The following is a 19,226-nucleotide window of genomic DNA, read 5'->3' on the forward strand; positions in this document are numbered from 1 at the left end:
GAGGGGGAGCAAGGGGCGCATGCACATGCGTGTTCCCCCCCCACGACAATGACCTCGTTCACTAAAATCTCATTTTGTGACAGTCTTTTTGTTGTGTCTGTGTGCGACTCAGCATCTCCAAATTTTCCATTGTTTGATACTTGCTCAGGGATAAGTTTGAGGAGGAACTAAGCATACCAGAACCTTCTCAGGACAGTCTGTCTTTTAAGTGAAGACCATAGGGACTTGAAAACATATTTGGGTAAAATTTACGTCTATTTTTGTTGCATTCACATTTTCTGTTTGTTAGTGATTAGATGTACAAATTTAAAAGGTTGTCATGCTACATGCCTAAAGACAAAGCCTTAGTGCTTTGAAACTGACTGTTAAAAAAAAAGTGGTGGTTGGGTTGATTTTTATCTGGAAATTTTACCTTTGTAAGAACTTCAACAGTTTCCTTTTTCTAAAACTGTCTTTGCCTGTTTTCTTTTTTTTTTTGGCTCTATTTTAGCTTTCAACAAATGATCGTTTCTGTTGAGAAGCAGCAGCATTTTCCTGCAGGTGAGCTGCATGCTGTTCTGATTTAAGATGTTTCTTGGCATTTTTTTTCTTTTCACTCCTAATTTGATAATCACAGAACAATCTAGAGTTCTTACTAGCAAAAGGGGGAGGAGCAGTGAGGGAGCAAGCCCTGATTCCCTTTCACAAAACAGCACTTCAAAACACAAAAATAAACAGTGAGCATGCACAATACAAAGCATTGAGCAAAGGCTACTGCACAATGGCTTGCTGGGGTTCACAGTGTCATATATGAGGTAATTAGGGCCAACATCTACAGGTACTTGATGAAACCACATTTCTAAATACCTATCCCCTAGAACTGCTTTGTTGAAAGTGTCCACATTATACCAACTTCTGAACTTCAGCTAGCAGACAAATGTACACATTTCTTTGTTGTAAGATGCCATGTCCCACAGTTGATTATTACATTACATTATGTGGTGTGTACCTTATAGAAACCACAGTACTGGAATGGCACGAGAGCATGGAACACACTGATATGTTGTTGTGTTCATGCACATTACCTTTTCATCTGGGCTTTACCAGACGATGTGTAACACCAGTAACCAAAAATCTGACATCTTTAGTATTTATAAGCAGAAAATAAAGCAATTTCAAACTATCTGTTATAGGTTAGTGAACGCAGCAGATTTATGCTACTACAACCTATATAAATAACTTTTAAATACTCACTTATAAGAGGACATTTGAAATACACTCCATTCACCGCCAAGTGCGGTGAAGCTTCAACTTCCGATGATAGCTTCTGCTGAGCTATAACTACTTCTTCTTCTTCTTCTTCTTTTGCTGCTGCAGATGCTGCTTTCTTTTCTGCCTCTAGTTCTTTGCGTACTTGTGCCTGGATTGCAGCTAATGAACTAAACAGAGAATAACAATTATCACATACCTTATAAGTAGTATTTCTTCTGAATCTATACAGTCTACTTAAAACTGCATAAATGTATGTGTAGTATGATATGAACTGTCCTTCACAAGTATTCATCAGAACACAGATAGTTAAATATATAGTTCAGAGTAAGAACATTTCTGATGACTAGTGAGAGTGATGAGGAAAATGGTATCGGCACTCAGAGGGTAAAGTACTAATAGTGTTGAATTTAAAATCTTACCTATGACAAAGCATCTTTTACTGAGTCTGTTTCAATGATATCCCTCCAGGTGTATGATGTGTCGCATGAGGTACAGTCAGCCAAAATATTGGTAGTTTATCTCTCATGATGTGCTCACTCATGCAGAAGAATTTTATTGACACTTGTGTATTTCAATAAAAAATTATCAACAGTCAAAAAATAAGAGCAGCAACCACATACCTACACATTACCAACAGATGCTGAAAACTGATGCTTATCCTTCCCATCCCAAAAAATCATTTCCTTCTAAGTCAATAATACCCTAGGCAAGAATCAATTGCTGGGTCCTCTGTCATTTTTATGAAACTTTTTCATCGTGCTCTGCAAACAGACTTAGACTGAAAAATTTCCTCATACTAGTATGGCACAGCTCTCATATGCTGCAGAGGGATATCATATACAATTCTGAAACTAATTATTTGTATACTGTTACCTGCATAATCAATGGTTTAAGTTGAGTCCCCTCACAAGTATTGTTCTTAGTCTTGCTACTTTCAAATAAACCCAAATAAGACAGGAGAAACTTCACCAACAGGAAGAGAGAATTCACTATCATCAAAATTACAGAATATGGATGAAGCAGCACAAATGTAAAAATATTGCTTCACCAAATGTATATTCCAGTGAATTTTATTTAATATTTCTTGGTCAAAAGCCAAGCTAATAATATTCATTACATTTTAGCATTAAGTCTTAAAGGCGTGTGCCACAATTTTCATTTCCACTCTTTTTAGTTAGATACACATGTTGTACATTTATAACTTGAAAGAGTATAATTTTCCTTTAATACATATTGCTGTGTCCAGCAAGTCTGACAATTTTTTTCTGTGCTGATAGGGTACTTGGAAACATTCCATAACAATCAGGTTAGGAAACCATAAAAATAACTCTTTTGGTCGACTGGTCATCACTCTGACCCTTTTCACCATTTGGCAAGGGGAGTGTTGCAGAAGTTCATTATTCAATGTTTTTGAAACAATAGGAAATTTGGGGTGGAATAACAACGAAATACGATAGATTGCTACTCATCCCAACAGGAGGGACTGAAAGGCACACAGGCACATTTAAATTTAGACTCAACTATCGGACAAAGTAATTCCGCAGATACAGCTCATCTGACGCAAATGTCAGTTTTCCAAATATTTTTAACAGTCTGCTCAGTCTGCTTCAGTTGCCATACTCTGCTGCATGCATCTTTTGTGTGTTCAAATGCTTGCCAACACATACGAATAAAAAATTACAGTAATACAGTTCATAGACATGACTGTCGTAGCTCAAAAATTTAAGAATTCCTAAAGAATGCTTCTCAGTTAGAAGATTTCTCTCACAAGAGCGGGTATCTTTCCAAGGACAACAACTATCATTCATGTAAATGGGAAAGTTGAAACTTAACTTAATTAGAGAAAAACTAAAGTGATTCTGAACCTTCAATTAATCTGCTGTGCCAATTAATACTAGTCAGCTGTACAAACTGTGCAACTGCATGATTTTGTGTTCTAAGACTTCTTCCAAAATATGTTGAATTACAGTGTATAATATCAGACTCAGATCACAAAAAATTCCTAATGGGAGAAATGGAACACAGGAAGAATAAATGGAATATGTAAGTTATCTGCTAACATTCTGCACATTAAGAGTTAAAAAGGAAAGAAAAATGTGAAAAGGAACAGTGCTGGATTAAGTATTGTGTCTTTCACCAATTACCTCTGCAGACACATTTTACACACCTCAACGAGATCTTGCCAATTACTGCGGCTAGGTGGTGCTAGGTGGGTGAGGGGGTCAGCCGGGGAGAGTGCTGAAATAGTACCTGCATTTACTATACTCACTGTGTCCGGATGGCACAGTGATTAACGTAACTGCCTAGTAAGCAGAAGATCGCGGGTTTGGGTCCTGGTCCGACAGATATTTTCACCCGTCACTGCCGATTTCGAATAAAGTCACGATGCAGCTGACAACATTGGTTCCTTCCCTTTCTTTTCTCCCTCCTCCACCTTAAACTTATACTAAAGCAATTCCTTCATCTCCTGGAACTTTGTTGAGATTATTTCCTTAAGTCACACTGAACAAATGTCAAAGATGAACCAGCCACAGGCTCCAACCTGCCTTATGTGACCTGGATGATTCTGAACGGACTGAGAACTGGGGCATCACAATGCAAAGTCTACCAGGGAAATTGTGTTTCAGCAGTGATGATGAAATTTGTCAGGACCATCAGCACCTGCTTGTCTGCAGGAACCTGCCAGACAGATGCACAACCACTGATGCTACTGCATCTAACATAGCAATAGACAACACTACCGAATACTGTGCTCTCCACAGAATATGAAGGCAAATATCTTGCTGTTCGCTTTGTGTGTGTGTGTGTGTGTGTGTGTGTGTGTGTGTGTGTGTGTGTGTGTGTGCGTGTGTAAAATGAGTGCCTACAAAACCTTGATGATGATGGGTATGTGAGAGCATAAGAAAAATTTTCTTGCAACTTTTTTTTGACAGCACATGGTACTGAATTGATTATTCTAGTATTTAAATCCATAAGATAGTGAATTAACAATGTAGCATCATCATCATCATCTCGCTTCCCATATTCCATTTCCTCTGATCGTACGAGTCTCTCTCTTTAGTCCGCTGGTATCCGTCATGTTCCAGACCTCTCGACTTCAGCTGCTCCTAAATCCTCGACACTTTCTTCTTTCCACTGTGGTATAATGCCATTCTTTCTTTGGCTGTCTATACAATTTTTGACATTTTATCTCTGTGGTGTCTGTTACTGATTCATCAACAACCATAGCCTCTCTAATGTTGGTACATCGTGCAGCCTGGATGTCACAACTTCACCTCCAGAAGTCCATCTCCAATGTAAACCTTGTTTCTCTGATGCTTGTTTATTACCCAATTTCTGCTCCATACATAGCAATGTTTTCAACATCTGAATGATGTATCACCTGTTTAGTCGACTTGGGCTGATAAATTTACAAATAATTTGCTGTAAATCCAGGAGCGGAGCTAAATAATGATGCAGTTATGCATAACTAAGTGCAGAAAAATTTCACGAAAACCATAATGCAAAAAATAATGTTTTATCAGTGACTTTTTATGCAAATTTTGAAATTTGTAATTTTCCCATACAAAAATAATTACGGTCTCAGTATGGTAGTCTTCTACTAGTTGTAACTGATAGTTATTGAATACTGAAATTGGATTTTGATTTCTTTTCTCTTCACGGCTGAGGTTCATGTAAGATCTTAAAATGACAGTTAATTTCCCCCATAACAAACTATGATGTGATGTTGAACAAAAATACTATGCTTACGAAGACTCCATCCAGTAACAGCTTTGTCAACGTCACATTTGTCAACTTTTGCGTAGCAAATCATATAAAAAAAGACACACCCTGTAGATACCTTTAATGTGATGCATCAATTAAATTGCACACATTCATAGTACACAAGTATAAATAAGAAAATTACCAAATATAGCACTTCAGTTTTGAAATACATAAATCAACATGGTGTCTGCTTGGATTACTTCTGCCAGCCAATCATGAACAAACAAACTTGAAAATCACATGCAACAAAAGGAAGAATTTAAATAATGCTACACAACAGTACTATTGACAACGACTGATGGAATGAAGTTCATTGGTTTCAACACCTCACAATCAACTTATTACCTTTCTACATAACCTAGAGTTAGGGATGTACAACAAATTGGGCTCTCACCATTAACTACATACAAAAAATAGCAAAAATAATATTGAATAAAACAATGGAAAATCCAGGATGCAATAATGACAGTATTATGAAATGGAAAGATTGCTACTCACCACATAGCAGAGATATTGTGTTGCAGATAGGCACAACAAAAAGACTGGTGAACAAATAACCTTTCAGCCAAAAAGATCTTCACCAGTAGATAACAAGTACGCGAGTGCCATATGTACATGCCCAAGTCTCTGGTTGCCAAGGACAGACTGCGAGCAGCAGTGCATGATGGGAGAAGCAGTTTGGGTGGTGGGTTGGGGACAGTAAAGTGTTGCTCGTGGGAGCATGCAAGAATGAGGTGGAGAGGAGGTAGTGCAGCTAAGTGAAGTCGGGAGGCAGTCAGGGCAGTGAAATAGGATAGAAGTAATAAGACTTTGGGTGTGTTGGTGGAATAGAGGGCTGTGTAGTGCTGGAGTGGAAGCAGGCAAAGGGGATAGAAGTGGGTGCAGGACAATTACTAATGGAGGTTGATGCCAGGAGGCTTACAGGTACATAGAATATACTGCAGGGAGAGTTACAACCTGTACAAATCAAAAGAGCTGTTGTTGGTTGGAAGGAAACAGATGGCAAAGACTGTGAAGCAGTCATTAAAATGAAGATCATTGTGCTTCACAGTGTAATCAGCAAATGGGTGGCCCAGCTGTTTCTTGGCCACACTTTGTTGGCAGCCATCAAGCGGACAGACAGATTGGTTCCTGGTTGAAATTTTTACTCTGCAAAGGAGTGTGTGCTGATATGAAACTTCCTGGCAGATTAATAATGTGTGTCGCACCGAGATTTGAACTCTGGGCCTTTATCTTTTGTGGGCAAGTACTCTACCATCTGAGCTATCCAAGCGCCACTCACGACCCATCCTCACAGCTTTAATTCTGCCAGTACCTTGTCGCCTATTTTCCAAGCTTCACAGAAGCTCTCCTGCAGATGTTGCAGAACTAGCACTTCTGGATGAAAGAATATTGCAGAGACATGACTTAGTCACAGTCCACGGGATGTTTCCAGAATGAAATTTTCACTCTGCAGCGGAGTGCCAGGAAGTTTCATATAAGGGCACACTCCACTGCAGCATGAAAATTTCATTCTGGAAACATCCCTCAGTCTGTGGCTAAGCCACGTCTCTACAATATCCTCTCTTCCAGGAGTGCTAGTTCTGCAAGGTTTGCAGGAGAGCTTCTGTGAAGTTTGGAAAGTAGGAGATGAGGTACTAGTGAAATTAAAGCTGTAAGGAGGAGTTGTGAATCATGCTTGCATAGCTCAGATGGTAAAGCACTTGCCCACGAAAGACAAAGGTCCCGAGTTCGAGTCTCGATCCGGCACAGTTTTAATCTGCCTAGAAGTTTCATATCAGATTACTGGTTATAATGTCCATGTAGAACGGGCACAGTGGTTACAACTTAGCTTGTAGATCACATAACTGATTTCCCTTTGATGGGACAGGTGACGCTTGAGACCAGACCAGAGTAAGTGGTGGTGGTTTGAAGATGTATGAGACAGGTCTGGGACTCCCATCACCACCTACTCCATTCCAGTCACAGGCATCCCCTATCCCTACCTGTGAAACCAATCATGTGATGTACAAACAAAGCTGCATTCTATGAGGGCTTGACAAACAACAAGCTGTCTGCATGAATGGCCACCAACAAACTGGGGCCAAGAAACAGCTGGACCACACAGCTGCTGAGCACACTGCCCAACACAGTGTTCTTCATTTTAATGATTGCTTCAAAGCCTGTGCCATCTGGATCCTTCCTACCAACAATAGCTTTTCTGAACTGTGCAGGTGGGACCTCTCCATGCAATATCTCTTATATTTCCATAACCCTCCTGGCCTCAACCTTTGTTAGCCATTGCCTACACCCACTTATCTCCCCTTCCATGTTCCCACTCCAACACTAAACAGCACTCTGTTCCACCAATGCACCTACAGTCTTTTCATTTCTCTCCTTTTCTGCTTCCCCACCCCTTCCACCTCCGTATAACCTCCCAGCTGCACCTAGCTGCCCTACCTTCTCTCCTCCTGATCCCTATGCTCCCACAAGCAGCACTCTACCACCCCAACCTCTACCGTGGTATCCCACTGCCTCCCCGTTCCACCCTCCTCCTTACCCTAACCACCCAGATTGCTTCCCCCATCATGCACTGCTGCTCGCAGTCTGGCCTCGACAGCCAAAGACTGCAGTTGTGTGTGTGTGTGTGTGTGTGTGTGTGTGTGTGTGTGTGTGTGTAAGTTGTCTAATTCGGATGACAGCCTTTTTAGCCAAAAGCTTACTGTTACGCCTATTGCAACTCAACATCTCTGCTACTCGTATATGGTGAGTAGCAATCTTTTCTTTTCATAATATTATTAATATTGAATAAATATTGAAATATATATTCTCAGCATTCTCTTTTACTATAGCAGTTTTCATATTTATACTTCCATACTGCAAAAATATGCAGTTTACTTGATAAATCACATTAATGCACTAAACGGTGTCATTTTTGGCACAATTTATTGGGCAAAAGTATAAGGTAATATGACATTGCCAAATGAAATTATAAACTCTATCTGAAATTAAAAGTTGCTTTGAAACTTCCTGGCAGATTAAAACTGTGTACTGGGCTGAGATTTGAACTCTGGGACCTTTACCATTTGCAGGCAAATGAAGTACTGATGAAAGTGGAGCTGAGAGGGTGGGTCATGAGTCATGCCTGGGAGCTCAGTCAGTAGAGAAGTTGCCCATGAAAGGTGAAGGCCCTGAGTTTGAGTCTGTGTGGCACTGTGTTTTAATCTGAAAGGAAGTTTCATTTCAGTCCACAGTATGCTGGAGAGTGAAAATTCCATTATAAAAGCTTCCTTCATTATTGTCAGAAAAGTAATTTCTGGTGACAAAACCAGCAAGCTTCCGAAAGCATGACTGGAAAAATCCTTCAAGCACAAATGAAGGAAGAAACAAATGAGTTAGTTTGCACCTTTTAAGTAGGGTCAAAATGCTTACAGCCTCAAATCCATCCAAGTCAATGTTCACAGCCCTAGGTGGTTGTTTCAACAATGATATAGTATACAAAAGGCTGTTTCCACACTATATTGGGGTGTTAGCATATCAGAAGCATACTGATTCAGAAGAACTTAGAAGTTATGACGATGTTTTCTTTTGGAAAAATTTTCAGTGCTGTATGGTCACAGAGTTATTTTCTCTTTAATTGAGTAGATTTAATGGGATTAACATAAATAACTTTCTTTTCCAGTACTTAAAATGAATGTAATTTGTGGGGTCAGTGTTTATAATTAAATCAACATATCTTCAATTTCAACATAACACCGAAAAGCAGTTAAATAAGGAACATACAGTACTTCAAAAACAAACACTCAGGAACTAATACAAAAATTGGCAAAAAATATCAAAATCAGAAGATAACATGAAAATCTGCAAAAATTAACATCCAAAATTGGCATAAAATAACATCGAATTTTGCAAAAAAATAATATCAAACTGCTGATAAAACAAAACTACTTGTTCCTATCCCAGTGCATATCTTGTGCACGGAGCTGCATGTACAGACAAATAGCATCTACTTCCCTGAAAAACTGTCACTAATGGAGAAACAGATAAACTCAGCTAAAAGATTATTTTATTCTTCTACTATTTAACTCAACAACAATCACTGGTTGTATTTTTTCCAATAATCTGTTTCAGCTGTGATCTACAGTAATCTTCAGAATGAGGAAACAAAATTAAAAATATAAAATAAATATTTTGCTTCTCTGATGCTGAAGTATCATACCAGTGGTGCAGCATAAAAAGAGTGTCCTCCAGTTAAATAAGTGAAGGGAACAAAATTATTCTTTCAATTGTGGCTTTCTCCGAACTAATGACACCTTATTTCATAGCAAAAAGATGCAAAGGATACTGAGACTAAAGATAATGTACTTATTAGGTAATGAAGGAAGATAATATTACTGTAGACACTCTGAACCAAAATTAAAAATTACACTGGTAGATGAGGCAAATAAGGTGTTAACGTGATAAACAGATGACAAGAGACAGACAGCAGAAGAATGTTTAGCATATAATTGGATATTTTATAAATGGATAGAAATAAAGGGAAAACAAATGTTAAAATGTGTGTCTTCTACAATGACAATTTATGTTAAACCAGATATGAGAGGAAACCGAGCAAGCATGGAGGTATGAATGATTATCAACCCTGTTGGAAGACGAGTCCCATCAAAATATTTGTTGATAATTGTAATACTCATTTCTATTCAAAAGGATAAAAATCAACTTATTAATGCTACTAAAATATGAAATATGTCTATTATTTTCAGCTACTTTTCATTTTCTGATACTCTCGTGTGAGATCTTTCATGAACGGGTAAGTTGAAAGATTGCTCATTCATGTTTGCTACTTAAATAAGCAATTCGTTCATTTGCATATCCCATTCTACATGTCATCATGGAGCCGTAGTCAATTCCAACATTATTTATTAAATGAGGTTACAGAACTCAATGACTGCACTCACTGATACTACAATGGATAAGGCCGCAATACCTGAGGATAACAATCAAAGGTTCAAACAAATATTTCTCTTACGTGAAGGCTGTTGCACTGTCTTGCTTCTGTCCACCTAGTCTAGCCATTGCAGCAGCAGCTGCTTGGCTTGCTTCCGCTGAAAGGGCAGATCGTGATGTCGTTGGCACACTGCTCTTCGGTGTCACTGTATTTGACCTTGGTTGTTCATCTGTTAGTTTGTATCCCTTCCCAGCTCTCTTGAACTTTGCATCTACTTTTTTCTTTTGGAAAAATTGCTTAATCTTATCAGCCATCTTTATTTTGCCAACTCAAACTCTTGGCGAATGCTCCTTGGGCAATTTCAACAGTGACACACTCTTCTTCAGCTCTTCTATTGTCTTGGAGGTAGCTGCAAAAATTAAAATTATGATATTCAAAGTTGTTGAAAGTTCATACATTCAAGCCCAAAAAGGAAACAATAAGGCATTAAAATACAGAAAAAGACACACAAACCAGGCTTTGGAGTGCAGTACTTGTTAACTAATTAACACTTGACACAAAATAGATGAAAAAAGCTAGGCTTCCCACAAAATGTTCATAAGTGAACAATCTAATTGAGATGGCCAAGTGGTGGTAGTAATTATTATAAAGATGAAGAATGAAGCACCAGGAATTTCTTTCTTAACTTATTACAGGGCTGAAATGACAACCACCCCCTTCCCTAACTACGTGGTTAAGTCAAGATGCTCACTCCTTGTAGCTAATCTATAATGTTCCACAATCACATTACAAAGTGGTCACATAAGCATGTTCACACTCTTCTGTTATAGAGGACTGGCAGCCTGCATCAGTCTCCACGCTCAAGCTAATTAACTCCAAACTCTGCCCTCAACAACTGAGTTTCCTGAGGGGGCACCTGCTAAATGCAGTTGTTGTGGTGAGCATTGCCGTCAGTTATTTAAAATTACGCTACTGTCAACACTGGTTCTTCAATGCTGTTTGCTAAAATTATCAAGTAATGGCTTACACTATCGCCCCATAACACAAGTTAGAAATGAAGTCTACAAAATAGCCAACTGCACTGTAACAACATTTTGTCCTGAACGGAGACACTGTGTTTATCTGAAATGGTCTATCTCTTTAAGTTATATATGTCTCAGAATGCTGGATTTAAATGTTTTCTACAGTCTCTGGAAGTCATTAACCATTTTCAATATTGTTTATGGACTTTACTACATGATACAACAACAACCACTGTTCGAGCTTTAGAGCTCTTTGGTTCATTTGTTGCATCTCTCCTGTCCTTCAGCAGTTATGTATCCATACAGTACCTAGCAAAATACAAAGTAGAAAAAATATATATATATATATATATCATGTAATTGGTCAGCAGAAAATTTATATAAACATAGAATAGACTTCCAGGTCAGTTTTTCACCCCACAGCTATGTAATGCTTGGTGTCAAACGATAAATTATTTCCCTTAGTTTGGCAAGAAATTGTCAACTAGCTGTCAGTTCTCATGCACAGACAAACTTTCTAGTGGGCATTTTTGCTTTTGCCGCGTTCTAGCAACTTCCAATTCAACTGCTTAACAATAAAATAATGGCATCAATCTCAGATGCTAGAACGTGAAAAAGTGGTCAGTATTGATAGCACCTCAATTTTTCACTGGCCCAATCAGTATTTATTCATACTTCTTACAGTGAGAACTGCCTCTCATTTGTACTTAGGTTTTTCTTTTTTGTGAAAGATGACTTTTCCATCTATAGATGATCTTGAAAATCAATAACACCAGTTTTTCTTTGCTCTGTTAAATAGAGCATTTCATTCCTTCAGTCTCTACCGGTAACATATCTCAAGATACACAGTAATACTATGAACAGATATTGATTTCAGATTCATCCAGTGCTTCGAGGGTGTGTTACCTATTATTTCCTGACAATTTCTTGAACAACCATTCTATTTTATTGCTGTCATCAAGACTATGGCAAATGTGACTTCCTTCATTCAAAATGTGACAAAGATGTTGGTTATAAGACTGAGGTGGAAAACCTCCAGTACTGTTGATAACTAATACCATTTCATAGGTCTACACAGAATTAAACTTAACAAACAGCTTTCAATATTATGTAATTTATATTTCGAAGTAGATACTTAAGGTCATATACTAACACTATTGCAGAAGGAAATGAAATGCTATACATTTGGGTTTCCTACCTAAACAATACTAAAGAAAATTTGGTACCTTCATAACTCCCAAGACCCAAATGTAAGTGGAACTGGACCAGTAACTGCATGGTCAACTCAAACTACTGATTTTGGATGTCAGCTTCATACTGTAACGTAATGAATTTGTGGCATGTAATGTCTTATGGAAAAGAACAGAACACTGACAATATTTCTTTGGGTCTATATTATGTTTGGAATGTAGGTTGTGGTGACAGAATGATCTGTACTGTAGCCCAGGGTATAAGTTATGTTGGATAGTGACTAACTGGTTGTGAGTTGGTAGTGCAGTATCTAAGACTATAGTAAATCTGCACAATAGTAAAAAAAACATTAAAAGATGTTATAGACATAATATGAATGGACACCCAAGCTACAAAAATTTTAATATATCATCCACATTACGTTTACGAACTCTGAAAACCAAGTCATAAATACACCATCTGCCACATGTAAGAGACTTACTGATATATTTCGCACAGTCGACTCTGACTTGTGACAGAGAAGAGAGAGAAACTAATTCATTTAATAAACCACAAGCTCAATAAGTCCAACAATATATTCTCTATTACATAACCATATTGTTTCTGGTGAATTTCAGTCCTGAGGGAATAAAGCAACAATAGGTGTACAACTTATTATACAATGCAATAAACTGTCATTAAATAATATACACAGAAATACTGCTCTGGGACAAAAAGCTGCTGAGTTCTATGACTGCCTCACCCAGACTACTGGGTTTTTTGTTGTTAGACGTCATGTTGGTGACAAGAGTAGCAACAAATTTTTACAATACACAAAGGAAAATTCCTGTTAGGCTGGATATTACTACTGCACATAATAGCATAAGAACTCTTCTCAATAATCACTGCCAACTGTTCAATTTGTGATAACAGATTATAATTATTATTCTTATTATTTATATCAGTGGTTTGCACCACCTTCAAATTCGCAACTAAATCGGGACACTTGTTATATGAAATACACAATGTTCCTGTACTGAGACCAGTGAGCCTCTGAAACACCCCTACAGCTTGTGATAACAAGACAATTGGTAACACTACCAAGACACCATCTCTTGAAATGCATCTGCAGATGTGTAGCCCACCTGCAAACTGACGAGCAAGCTGACAAACCCCATGTCTACCCTTCTATATCACAACAAGCATCTACTGTCTGTTTTCAAAGCTATACCAATCCTTCAGCAGCACACTTTTCAAATCAGCGATGACACAGTGTGTCACAGGGATAATACCTGTTCAAATGGCTCTGAGTACTATGGGACTTAACATCTGTGGTCATCAGGCCCCGAGAACTTAGAACTACTTAAACGTAACTAACATAAGGACATCACACACATCCATGCCCGAGGCAGGATTCGAACCTGCGACCACAGCAGTCGCACGGTTCCCGACTGCGCGCCTAGAACCGCTAGACCACCGCAGCCGGCGATAATACCTGTTTTCCACTAAATGTGTTGGCACTATACAGAATACAAAAATGAATAACTACTATAACAAATGCAAGGATGCACAGTAGCATAATCAACATAAATCACCTCATGCTACACAGCACTGTTAAACAGGAAATTGATTCTTTGACAACATGTATGGCAGTTATAGGGTTCTTCTGGGAGAATCTACATTCCCACCACAAGCATTATCCAACATTCAGACAGAGACTATACTTACCATAAGTACCTCCAAGAGGGCATATATAACACAAAAAAAAGAGTACAAATGCAGAAATCATCTCCCACAATCCCTCCCTTTCCTCAATAACTGGAATGTGTGGCCTTGCATAAAAACAAAGTGAAACTGAAACATAGTTTGACTGCATTACTTATAAAGCAATTTAAATAAAATCATACACTGAACCTCAATCAGTGGGCCTAAATATTGAAAGTCAAGGGTTAAATTTTTATATATCTGTATCACACTTTCAGGCACAGTAGCACAACAAATCAAGAAGATAAGGAATTCTCTTGGATAGATCTCTAATGTGCTGTAGCACTGAACCTGCATACTTGTGGAATGAGCAAGGGTAAATACAAAATCCACCAAATACGGCACAAAAGCTTTGGAAACTGTGAAATCGAGATTGCATTGTACAATACGCTTTCATCACGCAATCTGAGCACAGGATTGGTTCGTTGGTTGGTTGGTTTAAAAGGAGGGTGGGGGACCCAACTGTGACATCTCTGGTCCCTTGTTTCCAGTAAAATAATTACACAGCGGAAAGAAGAAAGGAGACGTACAGCACAATAACAAGAGAAAGGAAGAACCAGTAGAATAGCAGAAAGACAACCAACACTACTATGGACAAAAACATAAAAAGAAAACCATATAGAGAACCACGAAACAGGTAGAAGGGGTAAAAACAAGAGAGCAGATGACCGTGGCTGGCCAACCACGAGAATAAAAAGGAAAAGCCAGCCACTCTGCGACATTAAAACATCCACCCTAAAAGCATTAGGGACAAATGACATGCACTGAAACTTATACAGAATGATAGAACAAACCATCGCATATAAAACGTAAAACTAAATTAGCCGATGAGGCGTTGTCAGCTAAAATTAATGGTAACTGAAGAGTCAGCAGAGGGTATTGAGGTGCTTCCAGCACTTCCGCTTAAGGTGAGGAAGCCAAGTCAATCAGGCATCGAAAACCAGTCCTAAGAAGCGGTATGTCTCCACTACAGTGAGTGGATCGTCATTAAGGTAAAGTTCCTGTTCTGTATGAATGGTAAGACACTGACAGAAATGCATAATATATGACTTTGTGGCCAAAACCTGGAAACCATGGGCTAGAGCCCAAGACTGCACCTTGTGGATGGCTCCCTATATGTGCCGCTCAGCAACACCAGTACGGTGGTGTAGTATGAAATGCAGAAGTTGTCTGCATGCAGAGAAGGTGAGACGGATGGCCCTACAGCTGCTGCTAGACCATTAATGGGCACTAAAAATAAAGAGAAAATACAGAGACGTGCAGGACCCCATTCTCCTGGATATGGGGGGAACTATGGGAGGCACAAACTTGGACATAGAAAGCACGAAGCGACAGGGAATTCTGGATAAAAATCAGGAGTGGGCCTCCGAGACCCCACTCATATAATGTGGCAAGGATATGATGTCACCAGGTCATCTCATACACTTTTCGCAAATCAAAAAGATGGAAACCAGGTGTTGACGTCTGGAAAAGTTGTTCGGATGGCAGACTCTAGGGACACAAAATTATCAGTTGTGGAGTGACCATGGCGGAAGCCGCCCTCACATGGAGCCAGAAGGCCACATGAATCCAGTACCCAATCCAACAGCTGACACACCATACGTTCCAGCAGCTTACAAAGAAAGTTGGTGAGGCTGATGGGCCAATAGCTATCCACATCAAGTCGGTTTTTATCGGGTTTGAGTACCGGAATGACAGTGCTCTCCCACCATTGCGATGGAATGACGCCCTCGCACCCAATCCGGTTGAAGGTGAGGAGGCGATTTCGCTTGCAGTCAGATGAGAGATGTTTAATCATCTCACTGTGGATCCGATCTGGTCAAGGAGCTGTGTCGGAGCAATGTGGTAGGGCACTGAGGAGCTCCCACTCTGTAAATAGGGTGTTATAGGATTCACTGTGGTGTGTAGTGAATGAGAGGACTTTCCTTCCAGCCACTGTTTGAGAATGCAAAAGGCTGGGGGGTAATTCTCCGATGCACAGACTCGAGCATAGTGCTTGGTAAAGTGCTCGGCAATTGCGTTTGCGTCGGTAGATAACACACCATTTATGTTAACACTGGGAACACCTGTTGCGGTCTGGTACCCGAAAACATGTTTGATCTTTGCCCAGATTTGGGAAGCTGACGTATGGCGCCCAATGGTCGAGACACATCTCTCCCAACACTCCTGCTTCTGTCGTTTGATAAGCTGACAAATGTGAGCACGGAGCTGTTTAAAGGATATGCGGTGCACCAGGGAAGAGTGCTGCTTATGCCGCTGTAAAGCTCGCAGATGCTCCTTCATTGCTTCGGCGACGTCCGACGACCACCAAGGGACTGTCTTTGGCTGGGGGCTTCCTGAAGAGTGAGGAATCGTGTTTTCTACCACAGAAACGATTGTTGTAGTCACCTGCTCAACCATCACATCGATGTTCCTGTGTGTGGGAGATTCAAGAGTGACAGCACAGGTGAAAGTTTTCCAGTTCGCCTTGTTTAGAGCCCATCTGGGCAGGTGTCCGTGCGCTTGACGCCGGGGCAGTGACAGGAAGATGGGGAAGTGGTCACTACCACACAGGTCGTCATCTGCTCTCCAGTCGACAGATGGGGGAAGTCCTGGGCTGCAAATTGATAAATCAATGGCCGAGTAACTACCTTGAGCCACACTGAAATGTGTGGTGGGCTCAGTATTTAAGAGGCAGAGGTCGAACTGAGACAGTAAAGTTCCGACATCTTTGCTGCAGCCAGTAAGCACGGTGCCACCCCACAAGGGGTTATGGGCGTTAAAATCTCCCGAAAGTAGGGAAGGTTTAGGGAGTTGATCAATCAGTGCAGTTAATGCATTCAGGGATACTACACCATCTGGAGGAAGATACACACTGCAGAGAGTTAATTCCTGCATCACCTTTATTCTGACAGCCACAGCTTAAAGAGAGGTTTGAAGGGGCACAGATTCACCACAGACTGAGTTTAGGACATAAACGCAAACTCCACCTGAACTCGATTACAATCGCTACGGTTCCTGTAGTACCCCTTATAGCTCCGGAGTGCAGGATTCCGCAATGCCAGGAACCAGGTTTCCTGGAAGGCAGTGCAGAAAGCAGTTGTAAAGCTTAACAGTTGCCGTAGCTCAGCCAGGAGGTGGAAAAAGCCGCCGCAATTTCACTGGAGGATGACATCAATGTGATACTGGGAAGGCAAGGAACTCTCAATGAGGTGCTTTATGCCTCAGGGTCATCTGTTGCCACTGACTTTTTGCCTGTGCAGTCTATATCCATTGTGCCTGAGGGTCCAGCAAGATCTAGGTCCTCAGCAGACGCCAGCATCTCCACTTCATCTGCGGACACAGAGCTTGGAGGTAGCAGTGGTATGCATGCCACTGCAATTCCCTTGGTCTTGGGGACCTTCTTTTTGGATTTCTCTCGCTGTTCCTTTGGTTTCCCTGGCTGGGAGGACTTCACTGATTCAGTCCCCAGGACTGAGGATGAACATGAAGTCCTGTGATCAGTTGCTTTTGGGCTCTTCAGCCACTGGCAGGTGTCATCTTTCCCACTAGGAGAAATCTGGGAAGGGAGTGAACCAAGGGACCCCTTCCTAGCAAAGGCAGCCTACGAAGTTGTGAACTTCTCCAGCTTAGAAGTAGGGACAGACATCCCCGATGGTTGGGAGGGTGTTGCTCCTGAAGTAGGTGGTGCAGGAGCAACAGGGAGGGAAGTGCCTCCCACCATCAAAGGGACAGGTGTAGTCTTCTGGCTCTGATAGGTGAATGGGGTTGGCAGAACTGGTCAGTTGGTTCAGGGTCTTGTACTCCATGATTTTTCTTTCTTTCTGTAGAATCCTGCAGTCTGGCGAACAAGGCAGATGGAGCTTTTTACAGATGACACAGATGGGAGGTGGGGCATATGCAGTATTGGGATGTGATGGGCGTCCGCAATCTTGACGTGACACTGGAAGTACAGTGGGAAGACATATGACCAAACTTCCAACATTTAAAGTGCCGCAAGCATGTAACACCCAGAACTGGACAGAGAATGCTGTTTTGGTCAAGACTGACCCAGAAACAATTTTGGACAAGCCTTCCACCTCTCCAAACTTGTCCTCTAAATGCTCAACAAAAAACTGAGGCTTCATCATCATGAAAGATTCCCATCAGCTCTTGAACATACATGGTACCGGGGTGAATAAGAGCTGCTGCCATCCTTAGTCTGACGTTCCTCCCATGGTGTGGCCAGAGAGAGGGAATATTTGGAGTCATACTTCTGTGCACTGAATTGAGCCCATGAACGCTTAGAGACTGCTGATGTTTGACCACCAGCAAGAGATGATGTACTACGCTTCATTGCATGTCATCCACACAGAGGCTACCCACTCCAAACAGGGCCCCATGAGCACCACCCAGCTGCGGCAAAGGCCACCTGGCAGGATGGCCATTGCAGAGGTCCCAATGCCCCAGGGGGATGGGCATCTACCCCTTGGCATACGTGGGGAGTTAATAGCGCAAGCATCAGCAGAGTGGTCCCTGTGTGGTCAGAGGGCTACAACCAACACGTTACATGGCGGCCCCACCACAACAGACTGGCTACCATGCTGGATATCAGGTGCAACCAAGCAAACAAGTCAATTATCATCGTCAGCATAGAAAACGATACTGCACAGTTGATGGAAAAACACACACCCAGGAGCGTGACGTCACCCAACAGTTGGAGAATGAGCAGAAGCACAGATCCACATCAACAAAGGATGCAATAGGTCTCAGTGCATGATGGACATGATGCACCATGTAAAGCGACCTTCCCCAATTGGCTCACTCTTCAGAAAAATTTTGAAAAATGGAGGTCAAACTCTATAGGGGACCATAACAAAGGCCTAAACTTGAGAGACTCCTTTTAGCCACCTCTTACGACAGGCAGGAATACCTCGGGCCTATTCTAAGCTCCGTACATGTTATCTAGTTAGGCAATTACAGTGAGCACAGCGGACATGATCTATTCAGCCAACGACAATGTGACTATTTCGTTACACACACACACCCAAATATAAATAAGTAGGGCTATGGTTTTGCTTCTTTTTTTTTTTTTTTCAGAGGTATGGTTAGGCTGGGATGTGACGACATCTTAAATTGATGCGAATGAAGCAATCACACTACTACTCTTCTCGACCAAACATAGGCTGTTTTATTCTGAATATGTTGTGGTTTCCATATCGTTATTTCCAAGGTATGGTACTGCTTGGATGTAACAGAACTTAATCTGAGAACATTAAAGAGGGTTTGGGGGGAGGGGGTTGGGGAGGGGCATTGCTACATTGTTATTACACCACTGTAAATGTTACTACTCCATATTTTATATCAAG

At 40.8% G+C, this 19,226-nt stretch overlaps 1 protein-coding gene across 1 annotated transcript in view; it reads right to left on the reverse strand.

Moving 5' to 3' along the window:
• The window catches only part of LOC126272757 (UBX domain-containing protein 6-like), a 64,586-nt gene that overhangs the window by 38,284 nt on the left and 7,076 nt on the right, over positions 1–19,226 (reverse strand). The window contains exons 3-4 of the mRNA XM_049975874.1: positions 10,025–10,352; positions 1,234–1,418 (exon numbers count right to left, since the gene is read on the reverse strand). Coding sequence (XP_049831831.1) covers positions 1,234–1,418; positions 10,025–10,257 — 418 coding nt within the window. The 5' untranslated portion in view covers positions 10,258–10,352. The remainder of the gene's footprint in view (positions 1–1,233; positions 1,419–10,024; positions 10,353–19,226) is intronic.

Source organism: Schistocerca gregaria, chromosome 5 (assembly GCF_023897955.1).
Source record: "Schistocerca gregaria isolate iqSchGreg1 chromosome 5, iqSchGreg1.2, whole genome shotgun sequence".
Lineage (NCBI taxonomy): Eukaryota > Metazoa > Arthropoda > Insecta > Orthoptera > Acrididae > Schistocerca > Schistocerca gregaria.